Source organism: Gracilinanus agilis, chromosome 2 (genome assembly GCF_016433145.1).
Source record: "Gracilinanus agilis isolate LMUSP501 chromosome 2, AgileGrace, whole genome shotgun sequence".
In the NCBI taxonomy this organism is placed as follows: Eukaryota; Metazoa; Chordata; class Mammalia; order Didelphimorphia; family Didelphidae; genus Gracilinanus; species Gracilinanus agilis.
The window spans coordinates 543,557,206-543,578,564 of NC_058131.1; the positions used below are offsets into that span (position 1 = coordinate 543,557,206).

Below are 21,359 nucleotides of genomic sequence, written 5' to 3' on the forward strand. Positions count from 1 at the left end.
TAATGTACAGTGGTTCCTCAGAGGGTTTGGAGGAAGAGCCTAAAGAGCTTTAAAAGCTACACAGAGGCATTTTCTATTTTGCTTAGAGGTAATATAATGCCCCTTGGGGGATGGGGTAAGTGGTGAGCAGAGGGAGGGGAGTTAGGAGGGGAATGGTCATATTTGTATCAAAGAAAAGTACTTTGTTAGATATGAGGAAGATAGACTTAAGTTAGGAGAAACTTGAGGTAGGGAGTCCAGTTAGAGAGCTGTTGCAATAATCTAGGTGAAAGGTGATGAAGAGGTAATATCACAAAAGTGAGGTCATTTGTGATAGATGCAAAGGTAAAAATGACAAGGTTTGGCATCTATGAGGAGGAACAAAGAGTCAAGGATACCTGAGAGACTAGAAAAATGTATAGAAATCAGAATGCTTGAAATTGAAGAGAAAGTGGATAATGAAGAAACACTGGCTTTGGTATTAGACAATTTTTTTCCAAAAAGTTTGACAATGAAAAGGAGAGTTACTAAGGATGGATAATGGATCAAAATATTGGGAGGGGTAAGGGGAGTTGAGATCAATCTCTTTTCCTCCAGAGTAGAAAGAAGGATAGGAAGGATAGTGGATGATGCTGTTCAGAAGCTAATTTTTTTAATTCCTATCAAGTTGTGAATGACTGATAGGTATAATCCTTTTAAACACGTATTCTGATTTTTAAAAATTATCTTGTTAATCTCAACTGGCATAATTAATGGAGTGTTTACAGGACATATTTTTTTGCAATGGCTCTTTTATTTTTCTTATTTCTTCCCTTTTCTTTTACCTAATTGACTAGAAAGCAAAAGAATTGAAAAGATAGCATGATTTAATCACATGTTATATAAAACATATAATATCTCCCCCCCCACTTTTTTATGTTTTCAAGGGACTGCATTCCATGAATCCCATTTTTAAAAAATTTTTGGAAAGTTGGGCTGACATAATTTACACAAAATATTTGAATATTTGAAACAGTTTTTGAACAATACTTTAATCTGGAATTTGATTAGGGAACTTGTTGAAAAATATAGCATTTGCAGATGTATATTACCATGATTGTAACAGTCTTTTTAGGAATTATGTTATGTAGTTTGCTTAAAGAGGAAAGGAAGAGCAGAGGAAGTCTCAGAAAGAACTTGATTTTATTTTTGAGTTAATGAAGATCATTCTCTTTATACAGCTGGGCCCTTATACATTTGGCAATGGTTAAACTTGCACTTCATAATGTCCGGAATTTCTTTCCTATTGTTGGTCTGGAATTCTCAGGTGAGCTTGGGGTTTGTATTTAAGTAATTTACTTTAATTATTTCTTAGTAGTTACTGACCTTTCCAAAGTTCTCAAAAAATTTTTGATTAAAAAAAAAGTTTTGCATTTGGGATTGAGTAAACCACTTCTTAGTTTAAACTTTGGATATCTATTTTCCTTTCTTAGCAAAAGTAACTTTCACTGGATCTGGGCAATTAAGCATTCTGGGGGAAACTAGATATTTCCTGCTATTTTAGAAGCCTTGGTGTGACTTCATAATTCTGTGTGAAATATTGTAATCCACATGTTACTAGACAAGCACATATTCTGATATGCAGATGGTTCCAGCTTTATGTAAATTCATAATTATACAAATTCAACTTTATGTAAAGAATTCTGAAAGGAATCTGTATTTTAAAAAAACACACCTATATTAACTTTATAGTACTGTGTTCCCTTTGCTTCTATCCCTTGACCTTGTGCTTTGAGGCCTAATGTCCCTTCTCCCCCCAAAACAAAACAAAACAAAACAAAACAAAACAAAACAAAACAAAACAAAACAAAACAAAACAAAACAAAACACTAACTTAAAAAAAAAGTCTCTCCAGATGAAAGCAGGAGAATGGATGTAACTACCCCTGCCAGATTGAGGCTTGGTTTAAGACCTCTGATATCAAGAAAGGAAACCTTTTCCCTGCTTTGTCCACCCACCTGTGTGTCTTTCTTCTATTCATTAACTCTTGGTTACCATGTGTCTCTTTTGTGTCTATCTCTGGCTCCCAAACATTGCTTGTCCTCTCCTCTGTCTGAACCTCATGTGTGTCCCCACCCATTCTTTCTCTCAGTTCTGTCCAGGCCCCCATGCGACTGGCCCCTCCTCCTGCTCTTGCTTCTCTGTCCTCAGCCCTCATGTGCTCTTGAATCATGTGCCAGCGGCCCTTAACAGGTTCCTTTTCCTGCCTTTCTCCTGCTTTCCCTTTCCCATATCAGTCCATATATGTAAAAAGCACTTTATGTAATAGTCTACAGAATTGTCCACTTTTATAAAGTGAGAACTATTTATAAACATAAAAGTACACTTCAAAGTGAAATATGAATGCTTTTAAAATTATGCATCATTTTGTATTATCTGTTTTATTGTTTTCATTTAATAAGTATAGCAAGTATTTTCTACACTTGGATAAATAATTTTAAAAGTTTGTGTGTGTGTGTGTATATATATATAGAGCAACAATGACAACAGTAATCCAAAATTCTTGTATTCTGGGCATGGTTCTAGGCAGCAGAGAACCATACACTAGCAAATTAGCGTCACGGCCCAAAATCTGCATGTGGCTATCAAGGAAAACTGGGTATTTGCCAGGAAATGCTTTTTTAGCCATCAGAATAATCAGTAATGTTATATATTGGTACACATTCTAAAATCTTGAAGGCAATGAATATAACTTCTTTTATGAAGCAGTGAAATATTGAACCTCACTTGGTGTGCCTCACTTGGCATTTCCATTTTGTTTCTTTAAGTAAATTCATCTGGATAGAACACCAGACTAGGAGACCCAGGGACTTGAGTTCTTTATTTGGCTCCATTAGAATTCACTGAGTTGACTGTAGATTAGCCTAAGCCAGTGATTCCCACAGTGGGTGCTGCAGCGATCCAGGGGGGAGGTGATGGCCAAAGGTACATTTATCTTTCCTATTAATTGCTATTAAATTTTTTAAAAAATTAATTTCCAGGGGCCTAAGTGATATTTTTTCTGGAAAAGGGGCGGTAGGCCAAAAAAGTTTGGGAACCACTGGCCTAAGGGAAATTGTTGTAGGAAGGTCTATCTTACAAAGAATGTTATGGGGAAAATAAGATCAGAAGTAAAAAAAAGTACTTCAGACTCTTGAGGAAATGATACTACTTACATCTTTTTATTATGACAGAAATGTAGATAACTTACTGAAAAACAACATTCATGATCATTTTAAAGAAGAAAATGAGTAGTAATATCAACTAGCAGTGTAACATTATAGATAGAAGCCAATAGGAATTCAGTTTCAAGTTCCTCTTGAATATATGTTGGTTATATGATCCTGGGCAAGTCACTTAACTTCTCAGTGCTCTAGTCAATTCTCTAAGACAATAGGTTGCAGAGAAGGTGCTAGCCTATGTTAGTAAAGGGAGCTTCCTTACCTATGAGTTCTTTGAACAGTGAAATCACAGATCTATCCCCTATCCTATCCCACAGAGTAGAATCAATAGCATTGCAATGGTTATGACTTCTTAAGCAGTCAACAAAAAGGTAATTGGGTTTATTTATTTTTCCCTTGTTTATATTTTAGAATTATTGTTTTTTAAATATCTTTGGTGATAATACATTGTTATAATTTTCATTGTTGCTAAAATAATGATTTTTGTCGTTCTTTAGATCTTCCTGTAACTTCCCCATTAGGCATTGCTGTGATAAAAAATTTGGAAAATTGGGAGCAGATCCTACAAGAGAAAATGGACCAATTTGAGGGGCCACCCCCAAACTATATCAATACTTTTCCAGTTGACAGTGCATTAGGAGCAGGACCAGCTACTCTCCGTAATAAAGCAATGTTAGACCCTGAAAATACTCCATTCAAGTAAGAAAGCTCTTAGAGAATCATTTTTGGAGTAATATTCTCCATATATATGTAAATATGTCACAAACCTATTATTAGGAAGACTAGGTATAGGCATTTGGGATCATCTTTTGATATATTTTATACTGTTCAGTCTATACTCCATCATTGTATTGAACCCCAGCGTATAGTCTACAGTTGGTAATGGCTTAGGGTGCAGCTGATAAGTTTTGAAAAAGGATAAAACTAAGTGGCCTATTTGAAGAATATTTTCACTTGAAATATATTCTAGCCAACAAAGCTAAGATGAATATAAGTACACAGAAAAATAGGACATCCATTGATCTTCAGCTTAATAGCTGTGACATAATTTAATTAATGAATTACAATAGGTATTCTTTCAAAAGGACTCTTTTCTGAATCCACTGCTGTATCTTCTAAATATATTTATCTGTGCTTATGGTGTTTCAGAATGCCTGCACAGTACAGTTCTGATTAGCTTGAAGTTCTCTCATCAAACCTATGGGGATGTGCCCTTCTTGTTTCAAGTTGCAACTACTTCTTGTTTGTTGTGATCCCCCACACCTACGGCTGTAATGGCAAACGTATGGCCCACATGCCAAGGATGGCACAAAGAGACATCTCTGTGGGCACAGGCGCTGTGCCATCCCCGGCGCCCCTCTGCGCTTAAGCCACTCCCCTCCCTTTCTCCCTTCTCTGTCTGGGACTTGGGGCTGCAGGGTTGGGGGTGGGGTCTTTGGCCCTGCCCCACCCCCTAAAAGATCTCTACTTTCTTCCTTCCCCTCCAGCTGCCAGTCTGGGGGGTGACCCCACCCCCAAAGGCTCATTGCACTCCCTCTGCTCCCTGCTCCAGCCCCTATTTGGGTTGTAGCCCAAGAGACAGCCCCAGAGAAGCTGGATACAGGGATGAGTCCTGTGGTGGCAGGAGGCCACCCCAGCCGGCTGGGAGCCCATCCCCACCTCCAAACACCACCAGGGGTTTCTAAAAAGTTCACCATTACTACCCTATGAGAAGACTACATACTTCCTTTTCCCCCAATTCCACTTTTGGAATAATATGGCACTTAAATATTTAAAGGGAATTTGCCATGAGGCACTTTAGATGAAAAGGTCAAAAGCTCATAGTTTACAAATGTTTTTATAGTTTAATCCTGGTTTCCCACCTATTCTAAATTTATTTGCCTTTTCTCCTTAGTTTCCTTTTGCCTAAAAGTCTAGGTTTTATTTTTGATATTAACTTGGTTCTAATACTGTGGCTGGGAATTTGCTTGGATAGAATTTATAGCTTTTTGAAATCTTATTCCCCAGCTCTCAGTTTGGGACCTGGGCTTCTGACCTTAAGCAAAAGCTTCTACATAGCTCCTTAGTTTGATCCAAATGTGGCAAGTTATTGCTGGATGGACAACATGTTCTTTCAACTAAAATGATGTTTGGTTTGTTTTTTTCTCTAGGTCCAGAGATTCCTCTGCATTTCCAGCTAAACGACTCTGGCATTTCCTTGTTAAACAAGAAATCCTTCAAGAGACATTTATTAGATATATATTTACTAAGAAAAGAAAGCAGAGTGAGGTAATTGGATAAAAGAAATACTTTTATCTTATAGTTAGTAGCCATTTTATGTTTTAATTTTCCAATTTAAGTCATTGCTATATTTTTTATTTTAATTATGATTAAATTTTAAAAATCTTTAAGCACTTTGTATAACTAATCATTGGAACACACTGTCCTTCATAGACATCTGAGACTCCTAGCAACTATTTTGAAAGTAAAGTCCACATGATTCCATTTTCATAGTAGGTCCACAGTAGTTCAAACCAACCTTAAGTTAGTTTAGAAACAAAGCTTTTTTCCAGAGTGTATCTGTTATAACAAAGTCAAAAAATATATTTCCTTTTACTTGGCTACAAAGAAATTTCACATTGAATTACATTTTTTAAAAACTCTTACCTTCTGCCTTAGAATCAATCCTATGTATTGGTTCCAAGGCAGAACAGTGGTAAGGGCTAGGCAATGGGGGTTCAGTGACTTATCCAGGGTCACACAGCTAGGAAGTATCTGAGGCCAGATCTGAACCTAGGACCTCCCATCTCTAGGCCTGGCTCTCAATCCACTGAGCTACCCAGCTGTACCCTTAATTACATTTCTAAGTAAAGGTTTTTAGGAATATTTAAACTCTTAATTTAAACAAACCTAATTCAAATTATGATTGCTTGAGCACTCATGATTGGAAATAAAGTAAAGGTAGTTTTGTAATTTTAACTTTTTTCGCAATTTGTAACTTTTGTAAGTCATTTTACTTAGTAGCCTTTAGAAATGGACAGATTGAACTCAAGTAGGAGTAAATGCAGGGTAATTCTCATAGGAAGGGTGAATTACAAAGGTGAAAATACAACATAGAAGGGCATTGCCTTTGCAGAGAAGAAACTGAATGAGATATGGATATTCAGTGGTCTTCCAGCTAAATATGAGCTATTTATCCATAGAGATTAAACTAAATGATCTCTTACATCCCCTCAAACTCTCAAGGTTCTCTTAATTGATTGGTAAAGTCCTGAGGTTTAAGAAGGAGGAATTTGAGAGGATAACAATTTTGAACTCTGAAATAATTGCCTTTTCACAGATTGTGGGTCAAGAAAGGGCCTTTATTAGTGCACATCAGTTAGTTTGGGGACAATGGCTAAAAGCAATTTTTTTAAAATAGAGGAATGAAAATATTTAATGCTTTGGGAAATACAACCCATGAATCTAGGCAAAGGGAGTATATTTAATTCAGAGGAAGCTGAAAGAGGGTGGCTCTTGATAGTTCTCCATCTGGGAGGGTATTATTGCTTACGTCCTGGCAAGTAATTTCTCATTAGTCTTTTTTTGTAGATAGAACAAAGGTTTAAAATTGCCCAGGAGAAATTTGGATTCAGCACTAAGAAGTGACCAATACCTGGGTGTGTTCACATAGGGAGTGAGAGACCCTAGTTCCAATATCTAGAATTGGAAGAATATTGAAGGTCTCTCTGATTTTATAGAGAATAGTCATAGTTTTTTTTTTCTTATTTAAATTTCTGGTAGAGTGAAAAGAACATCTATCTCCTTCAGCTTGGAATTAACCTACCCATCTTAATTGTTTTGCTTATCTCCATTCTCTCAGTTTAGAAAATTGTCATTTAACCATGTCATATGAGTATTTTAATTTGGATTTGGAGATAGGAACCTCCTCTGAATTATTAGGTAGTTAGCAAAATCAGCTGAGGAGGATGTTTTAATCATTGTTATTTCTCCTTTATCTCCAACGTATTGGAAATGTGGATGTAGAGTCTGTGAAAAATAAGATCAAAGGGAATTCCTGTTTTTTTTGTCTCATTTTAGGCATAACTTAGCATTTTATTAGAAATATTGAGTATTTAAGCTCATGGAAGAAGGCACAAAAGTCCACAAAGGGCGTAAAACCTTTTTTTTTTTTTCTCGTAAAACCTTTTTATTCATTGACATCTCACTGATTTTCCACCCCAACCATGGATGTTTTCTTTTAAAAATTATAGTTCTAAATATAAGTGTAAATTATGCAAGAAAAAAGAAAATTAGAATATAGAGACTTTTAAAAGAAATATTCTTTGAACTTGTTTGTGCTGTGTCTCCAGCTATTTTGCCATATTTTTACATTTTGTGGTAATTGACATCACATTTAAATTAATTTTTCTTTTAAACATTTTATTTTTGTGCTTCTAAAAATAATTTATAATGATATTTTTCTTTTAGTGGTGGGGTAGTCATTTCCATTGTAATATTTTCATTTCTTTTAAACATTTATTTCATGCATGTGTTTTGTGTTTGTGACCGTGTGATGTTGTATAGTCTGTAGAAGATCTTGAAGAGCAGGTCAAACAAAACTTCGTAGTGGAAGATTGCCCAAACAAGGTAGTATCTGTCCCAAATTTCTATATTAAGATCCCATATAAAATTTCCAAGAAACCAGCTCTTTATTCTGTAATACTAACAGAGACCTATAAAAATTTGCCAAACTAATTAGAAGCAGAATGGTTATTGTTCCCCCTCTCAACTCAGTCACATATTATATTTTTATTTTCTCTTTTTTCTCTTGCAACTGTTATTTAAATGTAATGAACCAACATTTAGATGTCTAACTCATATATCTTCTTCCCTCTTTTCTCTCTTTGTTCACTTTACCCTTAATTTTTAGTCTGCTCTTGGATAGTTTTATCTTCCCCCCCCCCTCTTTATTGGCCCTTTTCCTCCCAATGTTCTTTTTTTTTTCTATCCATCACACCTTTTTTTCCCCCTTCCTACTAACTTTTTTTTTCAGCTCTGCTTCTTTATCTCTTTCCTCTTCTTCTTTTACTTCTCATACTTCCAAGGGTTTTTCTTTACTGTGGCTTCTTCATGCCCCATTTTTCACTTTGACCTCTTTGAAGCTCACATCTTCATCTTGAAGTAGCTGTACACACTTTTGGAACAAACTGAAGAAGTCTATTATTATAATAGACTACCAGTAAAAGATATGTTAGATGTCTTTTGTGACAGTCACCTGATCATCAGAATCCTGTAATCACAAAGAGAAGCTTTTGCAAATTGGGTGCTTTTAATGCAGTGGGGGATTTAAACAAATTTGTCAAGGTTAATCTTGAGGCTACTTACTTTTTCTTGCATGTATTTATTTTTCACTTTGTTAATATGTACATATTTTTTTCATGGACCTGTAGTTAAAGCCTGGTGGTACATGTTTTGTAGGTTGAAGCTGATCTTGGCTATCCAGGAGGGAAAGCAAAAATTATCCATAAAGAATCTGACATGATTATGGCATTTGCAGTTAACAAGGTAAGAAAATGTATTTCCTTTAATCTTTAAACATTATATACAATTATAATAAATATGCCATTCAAGTTCTTTATTCAGAACTCTTTCTCCTCTATAGGCAAACATAAATGAAATTGTCCTGGCATCAACTCATGATGTTCAAGAACTTGATGTTTCTTCTTTGTTGGCCTGTCAGTCATATGTATGGATTGGAGAAGAGTATGACAGAGAATCAAAAAGGTTTGTTTTTGTTGTGTTGTTTATTTAAAGTCAGAAAATACACTAAAGAGTTATAGAAGAAATCTGTACTATTTTGAAAAGTATATCTATGTTTTTCTGTTAATATAGTAGCAGAAGTGTTAATTTATTTGATTATTTCAGTGAGTAGCCTCTTTGGTTGGTGAACCAACCTCATTCCGTATTGTAGGCCCTAAATCACATAAACTATCTGTACCAGGGTAATTATTTGCATCATAGCCCAAACTTTATTCTTATTCTCCTCTCTCCCATCTTAGATCTTAACCCTTATGTGAGTGGATTTTTGTCTCCATTCATAGAAGAGTTCAAGTTTTATTATTTCCTAGCAACCTTGCCTTTTTAGTAAAACAACTGATTTTATTTAAAAATTTGGTTATTGTAACACAATTTTCCAACCCCTACTTGACAGATTGGGTCCCTAGAGGGTGGCTGACTATTTCTCAAGGTTCTAGGGATAAACCCTGAGGAACTGAGGTATGTTTAATATTATCACTTATGAATCTCCATCTGTTGTGATCCTCATTGATTATTAGTCAGACAGACTTAGACTTTAGAAAGGGGTATTTACTAATGTGGCAAAGTGTAAAGTAAGAACAGTTCTTATAGAACACACTTCCCAAAATTCTAAGACATCCTTACAAGTACATAGAGAAAGGACAAGGGAAAGTGGACTTGGCACATGTGTAGCAAAGAGACTTCCCATAAGTTCAAAGTTAATGGAAGCCTTTTTCTCCTTTTGAGGAACTCTTACGAAATTTGATGCATTTTTAGAGTCTTGAAAATTGCCTTTCCTCAGTATGTTCACTGAGATTTCAGACTTGATTTATACATTTTCATCAACTACTGCTATTTTGGGGATGTCACCACTATTTTCCAATGGGAAGTCTGAATCTTTTGATCTTTAAATGTTCACAAGGTCATTTTCCAGTCAAGGGGTAGGGAAGAGAGAAGCACTTAACCTCCTCCCACCCAAGCAATTGCTTTTTGTGGTGTTGGCTGGAATTGCTCCATCACAAGGATTACTTGCCAGTGTAATGGTGGATTCTGAACTAGATTTCTATTTGATCCATTCCTCCCTGGACATGCTTGATCATTTTTAGCCAACCACAGATTTCCCCTGTGGCACATATGCTTTCATTCAATTCTCCCTAGTTTGTACCTTTGATTGATTTAATAGGAATTTCTAGGCCTCATTCATATCAAGTTTATATTTTTGAATCTTGTCAATCAAAGTGATGTTCTTATCTAACAAAGGCATCCGGTATAGAGCATCCTATTAGTTGTATTAGTCGGTTTTGAGGGTTGCTGGGACCCACCCCTCTTAAATACACAGTTGGCTTAATTAATCAATTATTTGAATTGACCTGTTGAGGCATCTGTAAAGCTAGATAATAGATGAATGGGAAACAAAGGAATTCAAATCAACAAATTCTTTTACATACTTAATTGCCATATACAAAAACATTAGTTGGAGAAATTTTGTTTGGCCATGAATACAAATTTTGTACAGCAGTTCATCCCAATTCTCTCAACCATGAGAATTTCCTTATTTCTTCTCCAAGAACCTCACTGGTTTTTCATGGGGTGCTACCATTATTTTATTTGAAGATGCCAGCAGGATATCCTAATCTTTTTAGTTAAAGCTAATAGACTGATAGAATTTATTTTTATAGTATGGTAATTTGTATGCATTTCTGGACATATTCCCAGCTTGATTTGAAATATCTTGAGGGTAGCAACTATCTTTCTATAAACCATAGTGCTTCTCAAGTAATAGGCACTATATACATATATATATATTTTTTTTCTGAATGAGTGATCACTGATGAAACATTGAATTTCTTATACCATTTGGTCAAAGAAAGCAATAAAATATTGTAAGCAATACAGGTCACTTTTATTAGTATAGCTTTTAATACATAAAACAATATTGAAGTTTTCGTACTTAAAAAGGACCTGCTCTAATTCCATGATATTAATAAAATAATCTTTATAGAAATTACTTGAATTGCTTTAGTCTCTTTATGGTTAACTCCCAAGGAAGTTTATGTGATTCCAGAAGCATTTTCTCCATCTGTAAAATGAGAAATTAACTTTCATGTTTTCTAAGATCTTGAGAGTACTAAAGTTCTATTTATTTCTCTTTAAGCTTCAGTTTCTGTTTCTAATTTATGTCTTTTCCCCTCATCTTGTGACATCATTAGACAGAATTCAGGTTCAAGAGGGTATAGTTTATTTTTTTCTGTTTTTTTAAGATATGTATTTATTTATTGCCAATTACATGTTATAACAAAGTTACACACACATTTTCGTAAGCTATATATCAAATTTATCTCTCTCTTTCCCTTCCCTTACTCCTCCTGGTGCTGGCAAGCCATTGGATCTGGGTTATACATGTATTATCTGCAAAACATTTCCATATTATTCATTTTTGTAAGTGAGTAATCTTATAAAATCTAAACCCCAAAACATAAACACAAATAAACAATGGAAAAATTGTATGGAAAAAATGCAAAAATCTGCATTCTGATTCCAAGAAGTGGAGGTGGATAGCATTCTTTGTAATAAATCCCTCAGAATTTTCCTGGGTCATTGTCCATTATGGTATAGTTTAGAGCCAGCTAGCCCTACTTTAAAAGTTTGATAAGTTTGAAGAATAGAGGGCTGGACCTGGAATGGGGAAGATCTGAGTTCAAATATGACTACAGAAATTTGAAATTTACTAACTGGGTGACACTGGATGAATCACTTTATCCCTTTTACCTTGGTTTCCTCATCTGTAAAATGAGCTGGAAAAGAAAATGGCAAACCAATCCAGCGTCCTTACCAAGATAACCCCATTTTATTTATACATATATATATATATAATGTATATTTTATCTTTTGAAAATTTTATTTATGTAATATTTTCTTTTCAATTGTGCAGGTGTCCCTTATGTTAAAGAGCTATTGTACTAAATTTCATATAACCCATTTTACATTAATCTTGAATATTTTTACAGAAATTTATTTAGCAACTTTGTTAGAACTCATAAGGCATTCTTTTAAAAACATTCCATAAATCATGAATGATATAAGCTTCATGAGGAGACTTGCATATTGACTTAAATTTGCTTTTTTTTTTTTAACAGACCTTCTAGCTAATTCATGCTAATAATATAGATTCCATCTTTGCTCTAATTTTTCAGATAAGCAGACGGGGCAGTATACTCAGCTTCTCAGTATACCAAATACTTATATAACTTCTTGGCTACATAAATATGGCCTATCAGTGTCTCCAAACTATTGACACTTTAGTAGGGAATCTGTATACCTCAGATTTTTCTCAGTAGGATCAATCCTTTACCTGATAGTAATGGAATACCATGGAATATTTGATTTAAGTAGCATTGTAATTGGGAAATGAAACCCCAGAGTAATAATATGCTTCTTTCTCTTTCTTCCTCTCTCTGTCTCTCATAGTTCTGATGACATTGATTATCGTGGTTCTACTACAACTCTTTCTCAGACCCCGTCGGCATCCTTTTCTATGAGCCAGGTGCATCAGTCTTCCTCTTTGCCTTGGCTAGGCAGTGGGCAAACAAGCACTGGAGCCGGGGTGGTATGTATGCTGTCTCTGAACACAGTTTTTCTTTAAAGTGATCAGCACTTGCTCCCGTAGCTGAAAATTGTATTTACTCGTAGTAATGTCAATTTAAGAGACTGATGTTTACTATTAGTGTTCAAGAAAATTTGTCAGTGCTCTTACTAGTTAGGAATGTAAAATGTGATTGTTTCATTGGGCTCTTGGGCAGGGGGAATTTTCTCACATTATCCTATTTTGTTTTGAAGAATCTATAGGCTATTATTTTGGTAGAGTATTGAAGAAGAAACAACTTGATTAAAAGAGGTATTTAGTCTGATTATAGTTTCTATAGGAAATGTCCAATTGAAATTCAAGCACTTCTTTTAATGTGATGCCACAAAAAGAAAGCATGAGATAGTAGAAAAAGTTGATCCTGAGGATTCAATCCCCATTGCCTCTCCCTCAAAAAACAACCCTATAATCTGGCTTTGAGGCCTGGTTATGCCATTAAATTAGCTTCCAGTCTTATGCAAATCACTTAACTTTTCTTTGACTTCTTATCTGTCAGGTAGGAGTAATTTGAGGACTACTATATGTGAAAGTGCTGAGAAAACTATTACATTCTGTATAAATCTGTTAATTATAGAATAAATTGTTATCTAAGCTATGTGTTTCCTTTTGACAAATACAACTTAATACGAATCAATATATAATGTGTTGACACTACAAATTTAAAAGAAGTTATTTTATTTATGTTTGTAATTTATGTTATATCATTGTTTTGAAAAAGGGATATTTATACCTGCTGCAAATATTTTTCTGTTTAATTTCACATGCAGAAAATTTATTCTTTGAAGGGTAGGCCTTTTTTGTATGCAGGGTCTATAATAGAAATAATATTTGCAGTCAAAGTCTATTTAGGTTTGTACTTACTTAATTTCTTCCAATATCATTTTAGCATTAACTCAGCTTGGCCCAGCTTTGAAATGTGGCCTATTTAGAAAGTGACTTAAGTTGTGAACAATAATTTGTTATGAAACGGGGTCAATGGGTAGGTTAGAAAGAAAAAAATGGGGAAGAATGAATGAAATAAAGAAGAATGAGGTAGGGATAAAGTTACCCCATTTGCAGCGTGGCCTTCTAGGTTCTCTTGGGGGAGAGGTAATGTCATTCCCTACTTTATTTTATTATCATCCATCTATTAGAAGGTTGTTCCGTTGTTTATACTGTTCCTTTGCTTATTACCTTTCCCAGTCCTCAGTGGAAACTTAACCATCCTTTATCTAAGACTTTCACTTGCTCTCTGCCACTCAGTGAAGAATAATCAGAAAACACTTATTAAACAACTACTTTGTGCCAGGCACTGTGAATATTAAAACAAAAATGAATCAACACCTATTTTCAAGGTGTTTAGAAATTATAATTTAATTTTATAAGTTCAGCCCTCAAAGTTGTTAAAGTTTTCTTTAGCGCTTTCTCTACCATTGGGATGGATTGCACCAGGTGAACAATAGTGCTTTAGTTATTATCTTGGGGTCAAACAACCATACTTTAGCCAGAGGCATGTTGAATCAGTAGGTAAATTAGCATAATTTATAAAATGAAACTCAAAATAAACACAATCATTAGTATTTAATATCATATTTGAAGCATGGTACAAAGGGTTTATTTCTCATAATCATTCTATTTATTTTACTCTGCTTTTTGATAAGGCCTTAGTTTTGCCTTTTTAGTCCTATTATTAGCTTGAAGGATCCTTCCTCTTCCTTCTCATTCTTTGTTCTTTTTTTCTGCTAAAGAAGGAACAGAACCTTTAGATGCATGATTCTGTCCGCAGTTTCTAGCCCATAAATACTTTTTGCAATCAGAAAGTATTCAGTTGCTTTACTTTTCTGTTTGAAGAGTACCTTGCTTCCAAATCCCATTAGGAGATAATCTCCTGCCTATGTCCTAACTGAAGATTCATGTTAATGGTAGGAATTTGGAGTCAGCTATGTGTAGGGATCTATAAGAGTGAGTGTCCCAAGTTGTAATCCTTACTAAATCATGCCATGTAGGCAGTTACTTATACTTTTGGCTCAGTCACCCCATCAAAAACATGTCATCTGATCTCCATCTTTCTCTCCCCCAATATTTTTCACACTTCCTATCCTATTGTGATTCTTAATTCCTTTCTTGTTACCTTAATTGGGGTAATACCTTTCTTATGGCTGATAGTTCTTTCAGATTATCATGCTGCAGTCATCGTGTGACTGTATAATATAACTCTGCCACCCTGATAAATAAGGTGATGAGTCAATTCAAAGAGATCCCAATCAGTTGCAAAGTTGCCATTTAGGACTCCTTAAGAGCTTTTTAACACTTAGCAAGTCATGATCTCAGATGGTTCTGTATTCAAAAACCTCATGTGAAAATATCACCTTTATACATATGAATTAAAATGAGGAATATTTGTGTAGTTAAAACTACTTACTCAATTTATCACAAATTTTTTGTTTATAACCACAAAGTCATTAATGGAACTAAAATGACTATATATAACATGTTAAATAATATTGCCATATATTATTTGTCCTTAGAAAAATAATAATATTGACCCTAAGGAACCTGCCCTTGGGTAATCTATCATAAAGATTTATGGCATTTATGGCCTTTTTTTTAAAGAAAGAATAATATATAAGTTGTAAGTTATATAATTTTATTTTGAGAGGTATAGTGATTAATGATAATTTACTTGTTGCAGTAGCTTCTAGGGAAGGGCTTTGGATTCACATCAAAAACAGTGTCCTTAAATTGAGTGTTTTAGCATGAGGGGAAATCACATGCCAACCAACACTTTTTGTATGCAGATAATTTCTATACTATATGCAAATTGTGAGGAATCAAATCTCCAAAAATTAAAACTTGTCCAGAAATTTGTGCTTATCTTTTCATGAGGAGCATGAGGCAAATTTCTTTCTTTCATATGTTCCCTTTAAAGCTTATGAAAAGAAATCTTCATAACGTCAAGAGAATGACATCACATCCCGTCCATCAGTACTGTAAGTCTCTTATTTATCATTTAGTCGATACAAGTAAAAATACCTTCTTCACAGTGACAAAAGCAGAGTTGAAGATCTTTGGCTACTCCTGCATCCTAGGCCCAGGCTCAGCTGTGGGTCCTTGGGCAGGCCTTTCAGGGACTTTTAGGAGCTTCTTTTAAGCGGGGGGGGGGGGGGGAAGCAAGTGTAAAGTACCACATGAGTTGTTGTCTTGGAAATACCCCTCTTGTTTCATCATTAGGGACTTCCTTCTCCGTGTTTCAGATCTGACAGGGGCTCAGGATGGCAGCATCCGAATGTTCGAGTGGTCTCGGCCCCAGCAGCTGGTGTGCTTTCGTCAAGCAGGCAATGCAAGAGTTACCAGGATGTATTTCAGTTCACAAGGGAACAAGGTCAGTTCTTGGTAAATGCCTAAATCTGACTAAAATTGCACCCAGAAGGCATTAAAGTAAGGATATAAAAGTGAAAAGGAATAGCTTGACCCTGGAGAACGCAGTGCATTGCTCTTGGTTCCCTTTGACAAGCGGTGATTAAAGCCCTTCTTGTGGATGCAGCCGCAGAGGTGAAGTCATTCCCTGAGTGCTATTTCAGGCGAGCTGTCTATGAATCCATGATTTCAGGTATGGATTTTTAATTTAAGTAACCCACTTAGAGGAATGGAAATCCTTTTTAAACAACAACCCTGCCTGTGGGCAGTATGGTAGAGGATGCTCCTGTAGCTCCTCTGAGGCAAGGTCAGTCTTCCAAGAGGCACCTTTTCTAAGGTCCAGTTGGCCCAAAGTGGAGGGACAAATTGCTTGTGGAAAAACAATAAGGAATGATAAAGACTTGTTATATTTAGATGGGGGGAGGGGTAAGTGACCACAAAAGTGGAATTATTATGGTAAACCTATTAAGGTTGACTATATGTACCTTGTTTTTGCCATAACTATTTAGTCAGTGAAATAAAGGATTGGAAACATAGATTTTTTAATATTTTATCATTCTTGCAGTGTGGTGTTGCCGATGGAGAGGGTTTTCTAAGTATTTGGCAAGTAAATCAAACTGTGTCCAATCCCAAACCTTATTTGGTAAGTAATGTGAAACATACTCCCAGAATATTTACAAGACATTTTGTTTTTTAAGGCCTTTACAATGAGAGAATAACGTGATCAGGAGACACGGAGCTAGCTACAGATGTTCCTTTGAAACCTTGTCCTGCATATGATATCTGATTGTGTCTCCTGATTTCTTTTTCAAAGTCAAAGGTGACTACTGTGATTCAGTTAGGTCAGTGGCTCCATGCTCTGCCTTTCTGTCTTGTTTTTGACTCTGCACTAACTCTTTGAGCCTTACTAAGATCATATTGGGACAGCCTCACAGTTTTGGGGAGGAAATCACTTGTTATCTTTAAAATGCTGGATCTTTGCTTTATATTGTCTTTTAAGGCTATTGTGCACTTTATAAAGGAAAGCTATCATCACCACCATCATCATCATCATCATCATCATCATCATCATCATCATCATCATCATCATCATCATCAGATAGTTGGACAAGATAATTACTCAGACCCCTTCCAGTTCTAACATTCCACAAGTCTGTGTTCTGCTTTAGTAAACATTTAGACAGGCTTCATCCACATCAGAAAACTTTGATTTCCTATTTCTGATTATGTAATTGTGTAGTGAGTTTTTTGGATTTCCTATGTTTTGAGGGTACACAGAGAGGTCCTATAGAATCTTAGTGCTTGAAAGGAACCTTCTAAGCGAGCAGAAGGCCTGTTTATAACAGCCTGACTAGTGGTCAGCTCTCCCCTTGTTAAATATCTCCAGTGATTTCTTGCCTCTCTCACTGCTAGGCTTCCTGCCTGTGCCCATTGGCCACATTTACTTCATCTTTCTATTTCCTTTTTTTTTAAAACCCTTACTTTTGTCTTAGAATCAATACTAAGTATTAGTTCCAAGGCAAAAGAGTAGTAAGACAGGGAAATTGGGGTTGCAAGACTTGCCTAAGGTCATACAACCAGGAAGTATTTGAGGTCAGATTTGAACCCAGGACATCTCCTCTCTAGACCTGACTTTTCACTGAGCCACCTACCTGCCTCTGTATTTTTCCTTTTTTAACCTTTAGCAATCCATCTGGCTTTTTGCCCCTCATGCTTTACTGAAATAGTTTTGTCCAGGGTCATTAAAACCCTTTTCAAATCCACGAACTTTTCAGTCTTCCTTATTTCTACTGAACATTGACAGTGTTCTCACTGGCCTTTTCTTAAGATTCTATCCCTTTCTTTTTGGCTATATTATTCTGACTTTGGCTCTTTTCCTCTTTATTAGTTGGCTGGCTCCTTTCCCTGCCTTTTAACTATGACAAATTAATGTAACATATTAATTTATCCTTTTATTAATCCATATTTGATATATGGTGATTTACTAATTTCTTGATAAGTAAACAAAAGTGGGAAGCCTGCTATTATCAGCTGTTATGTAAGTTTTCCCCATCAGTGCTGCTTAATATTCTCTAGAAAAACTGAAGAATTTTTTATTTGGAATGCAGACTAAATCATTAGGGCTCCAAAGAGCCAAATTAAAAATAATGAATAGAGGTTATCTGGATGCAAATTTCAGCTCAAACTAAAGAACATTCTTGACTTTTTCACCCATTCAGTTACCATAGTTTCTCCATCGTTCCCTTCACTGTTAAACTAAAAATTGTCTAATCGTAATGCCCACTTTCTCACTACACATTCTTCTAGACCAGTGCTGGGCAAACTTTTTAAAGAGGAGGCCAAAGGAAAGGAAATACTCATTTGTCAGTCTCTTTCTAAGGCAACTTTTTCAAAGTTTCATTGTATTGTATCCTACTCATTGCATTCGTCAGATTAGGAATAATGTCCCACAGCTAGAGAGAACATTTCAGGGGGCTGCATCTGGCCTACGGGCTGTAGTTTGCCCATTACTCTTCTATACCATCTACTCTGACTTTTCCCTTACCCTCTATTAAAACTGTTTTCTCAGAGGTTAGGAATGACACCTTAATCTCTAATTCTGATATCCCATATTCAGCCCTCATCCTTTTCAACTTTCTGTGCCTTTGGTACTGTTGGTCACCCCATCTACTAGACATTCTCTTCCCCTGAATTTAGAGACACCACCTTCTCTTGGTTCTTCTGCCTCCTTAAATGCTTCTTTTTTGTCTTTTTTTCTCTTTACTGATTCATTATCTTTCTTGGACCCTTGATGTCAGTGTTCCCCAAAGTTTTATTTCTTGCCCACTTTTCTCTATGTATGCATTCTCTCCCTTGCCATTGATTGCTCCCATGGCTATAAATAGCATCTCTGTGTAGGTGATATTTAAACTCCTAATTTCTATCTCTAGTCTCCTGACTTGACTGATTTTTTTCCTGTGGTTACTACCATTTATCCTGTGCTCCTGTTTTGAAACTTTTTTGAAACCTTTTCTTCTTTGATATCTCATGTTCAGTTACCAATTCTTATTGATTCAATCTCTGTAATGTGTCTCAGCAGGAATCCCTTCTTCCTCCTGTTCTACCATCATTACCCATTACAGCCTCTCATTGCCGCTGTTATGGAAATATAGCAGTAATCACCTAAGAGATCACTTCACCTTCACTATCTCCTTTCTAGCCCATCCTTTATACTGCTTTGAGATTAATCTTTTTTATTTTAATACATATATCTGGTCATGTCATTCTTCTCTTAAAAAATCTTTAGTATTTAATCCCCTGTTACCTTTCAAGTTAAATTTTAAACTCTTTTTCTCTCTCTTTCTTGCCCTCTCCCTTACCTTCTCCTTCCCTTACCTTCTCTGCATATGTCTTTCTCATCCAAATCAAATACTGTTTCATGAAACTTTCTCTGATGCCCTTTCCTTTCCCCTTGAACTTTATATCACATCCCTTTTAAACTCTTTTAATGTCCTTTTTCTCATTTCTGTTTCCATCTTATCTCCTTCCTAGATGGTATACTTCATGAAGTTTTAGACTCTACCTTATGTTAGTGCTTAGCACAAATGGTTCTGTAAAGACATGCTTATTGATAAATGAATTCCATTAGTTAAAATTATCCAAAAAAAATGGAACAGGCTGCCATGTAAGGTATTGAATTTTGTCAGGATAAGTATTCAAATAGAGGCTGTTTGATCCTATGTCAAGGACATTACAGATTTTGAGTAGGAGATGGTCTGAGTGACTTGTAAGATCCCTATTAAACTCTTTAAGATTTAAGGATTCTTTAAGGCCTTTAAAGCCTCCCAGGCATAAAGTAATCATGAAAATTACTAGACTGGAAATGTCCATTCTTGAGGACTAGTCAGGAAAGTTATTAAGTGCCTACACTAGATCTTGATTAAGTCAGCAGGAATTAAGGAACCTATAATAGCCTGAGAGAAAATACATTTTTAAAGAAATTAATTCGCAAACACCTGGCATTTTCTTCTGGAATTTTACCAAAATGATGATAATAAAAGGCGAAACCAGCCTAACCATAGGATTAGTTAATAATGCTTTTCATCTTATTAAAACATTGATAATTTAAGCATGTTTTCATTTAAGCATGTGAGAAGAGTGTATCGTTCACTGTTTCTGTGATGTATGGCACTGGACTGGAATAATAATTCCTTAGCATGCCCGAGATTTTTTGACATCTTTTGATCTGTTTAATTTTGGTGATCTTTGTATCTGTGTTTTACTAATCCATTTTAGTTACCATATTTTTGCATATTTCTTAAATATTTTGAGATATCTTTGTACCACTCACTCCTTTTTTATAATAACAGTGACTTTAGAAAAGATGTTATAGCCATTGTGCTTGATATGTCACCACGAGGACTGTGTTTTAAAGATATTTGGTATTTAGGGGGCAGGTTGGAGAATCTGTGGATTGAGAGCCAGGCCTGGAGATGGGAGGTCCTGGGTTCAAAACTGGCCTCAGATATTTCATAGCTGTGTGACCCTGTGTGAGTTACTTAACCCCATTCTAAGATGGAAAGTAAGGGTTTAAAAAAAAAGTATATGATATTTAGTGCTTTTTAGTTGTTTAGCTAAGACAATTACACTTTGTTTCCCATAGAGTTGGCAGTGCCACAGTAAAACCACAAGTGACTTTGCATTTATTACCTCTTCAAGTCTAGTTGCCACATCTGGACAATCCAATGACAGCAGGTATGTTGGTTAACTATCCTGCATCCTCCTGTATCTTCCCACACACACACATACATATTCTCTCTCTCTCTCTCTCTCTCTCTCTCTCTCTCTCTCTCTCTCTCTCTCTCNAAATTATGTGTAGGGTGGTGTGATCCCACATTTAATTGTGGTATTCAAAAGATAATATATTTGAGGGCCACTTTTTTTTTTAAACCCTTACCTTCTGTCTTAGAATCAATACTGAGTATTGGTTCCAAGGCAGAAGAGTGGTAAGGGCTAGACAATGAGGGTTAAGTGACTTGCCCAGTGTCACACATCTGGGATGTGTCTGAATCCAGATTTGAACCCAGGACCTCCTGTCTCTGGGCCTGGCTCTCAATCCACTGAGCCACTCAGCTGCCTCCCAGCCACTTTTTTATGATTTTCAAAAACATAACTTTTAATTTTGTCATAAAGTTACTGATGTAAGTGGCATCCAATTAAAAATATATATATATATGTATATATATATATCTGGTAATCTCATACCTATCATCTCATGTTCATCTTCTAATTTGATGTTGATTTTGTGCTTTGCTTTATTAAATTGATGGTTTGTTAGCACAGATTGATTGTTGATTCATAAGTTATTTCTATGTCAGTAATTCATCATTTCTCACTTATTAAAT

The 21,359-nt window shown here is 35.5% G+C and overlaps 1 protein-coding gene across 1 annotated transcript in view; it reads left to right on the forward strand.

The window, feature by feature from the left end:
* Positions 1–16,740, forward strand: part of DMXL2 (Dmx like 2) — a 161,802-nt gene extending 145,062 nt beyond the window's left edge. Inside the window, exons 31-40 of the mRNA XM_044665166.1 lie at positions 1,200–1,285; positions 3,677–3,878; positions 5,330–5,447; positions 7,725–7,787; positions 8,619–8,705; positions 8,803–8,924; positions 12,405–12,543; positions 15,488–15,548; positions 15,813–15,940; positions 16,541–16,740. Of these exons, the coding sequence (XP_044521101.1) occupies positions 1,200–1,285; positions 3,677–3,878; positions 5,330–5,447; positions 7,725–7,787; positions 8,619–8,705; positions 8,803–8,924; positions 12,405–12,543; positions 15,488–15,548; positions 15,813–15,940; positions 16,541–16,672 (1,138 nt within the window). The 3' untranslated portion in view covers positions 16,673–16,740. The remainder of the gene's footprint in view (positions 1–1,199; positions 1,286–3,676; positions 3,879–5,329; positions 5,448–7,724; positions 7,788–8,618; positions 8,706–8,802; positions 8,925–12,404; positions 12,544–15,487; positions 15,549–15,812; positions 15,941–16,540) is intronic.
* Positions 16,741–21,359: the final 4,619 nt, after the last annotated feature.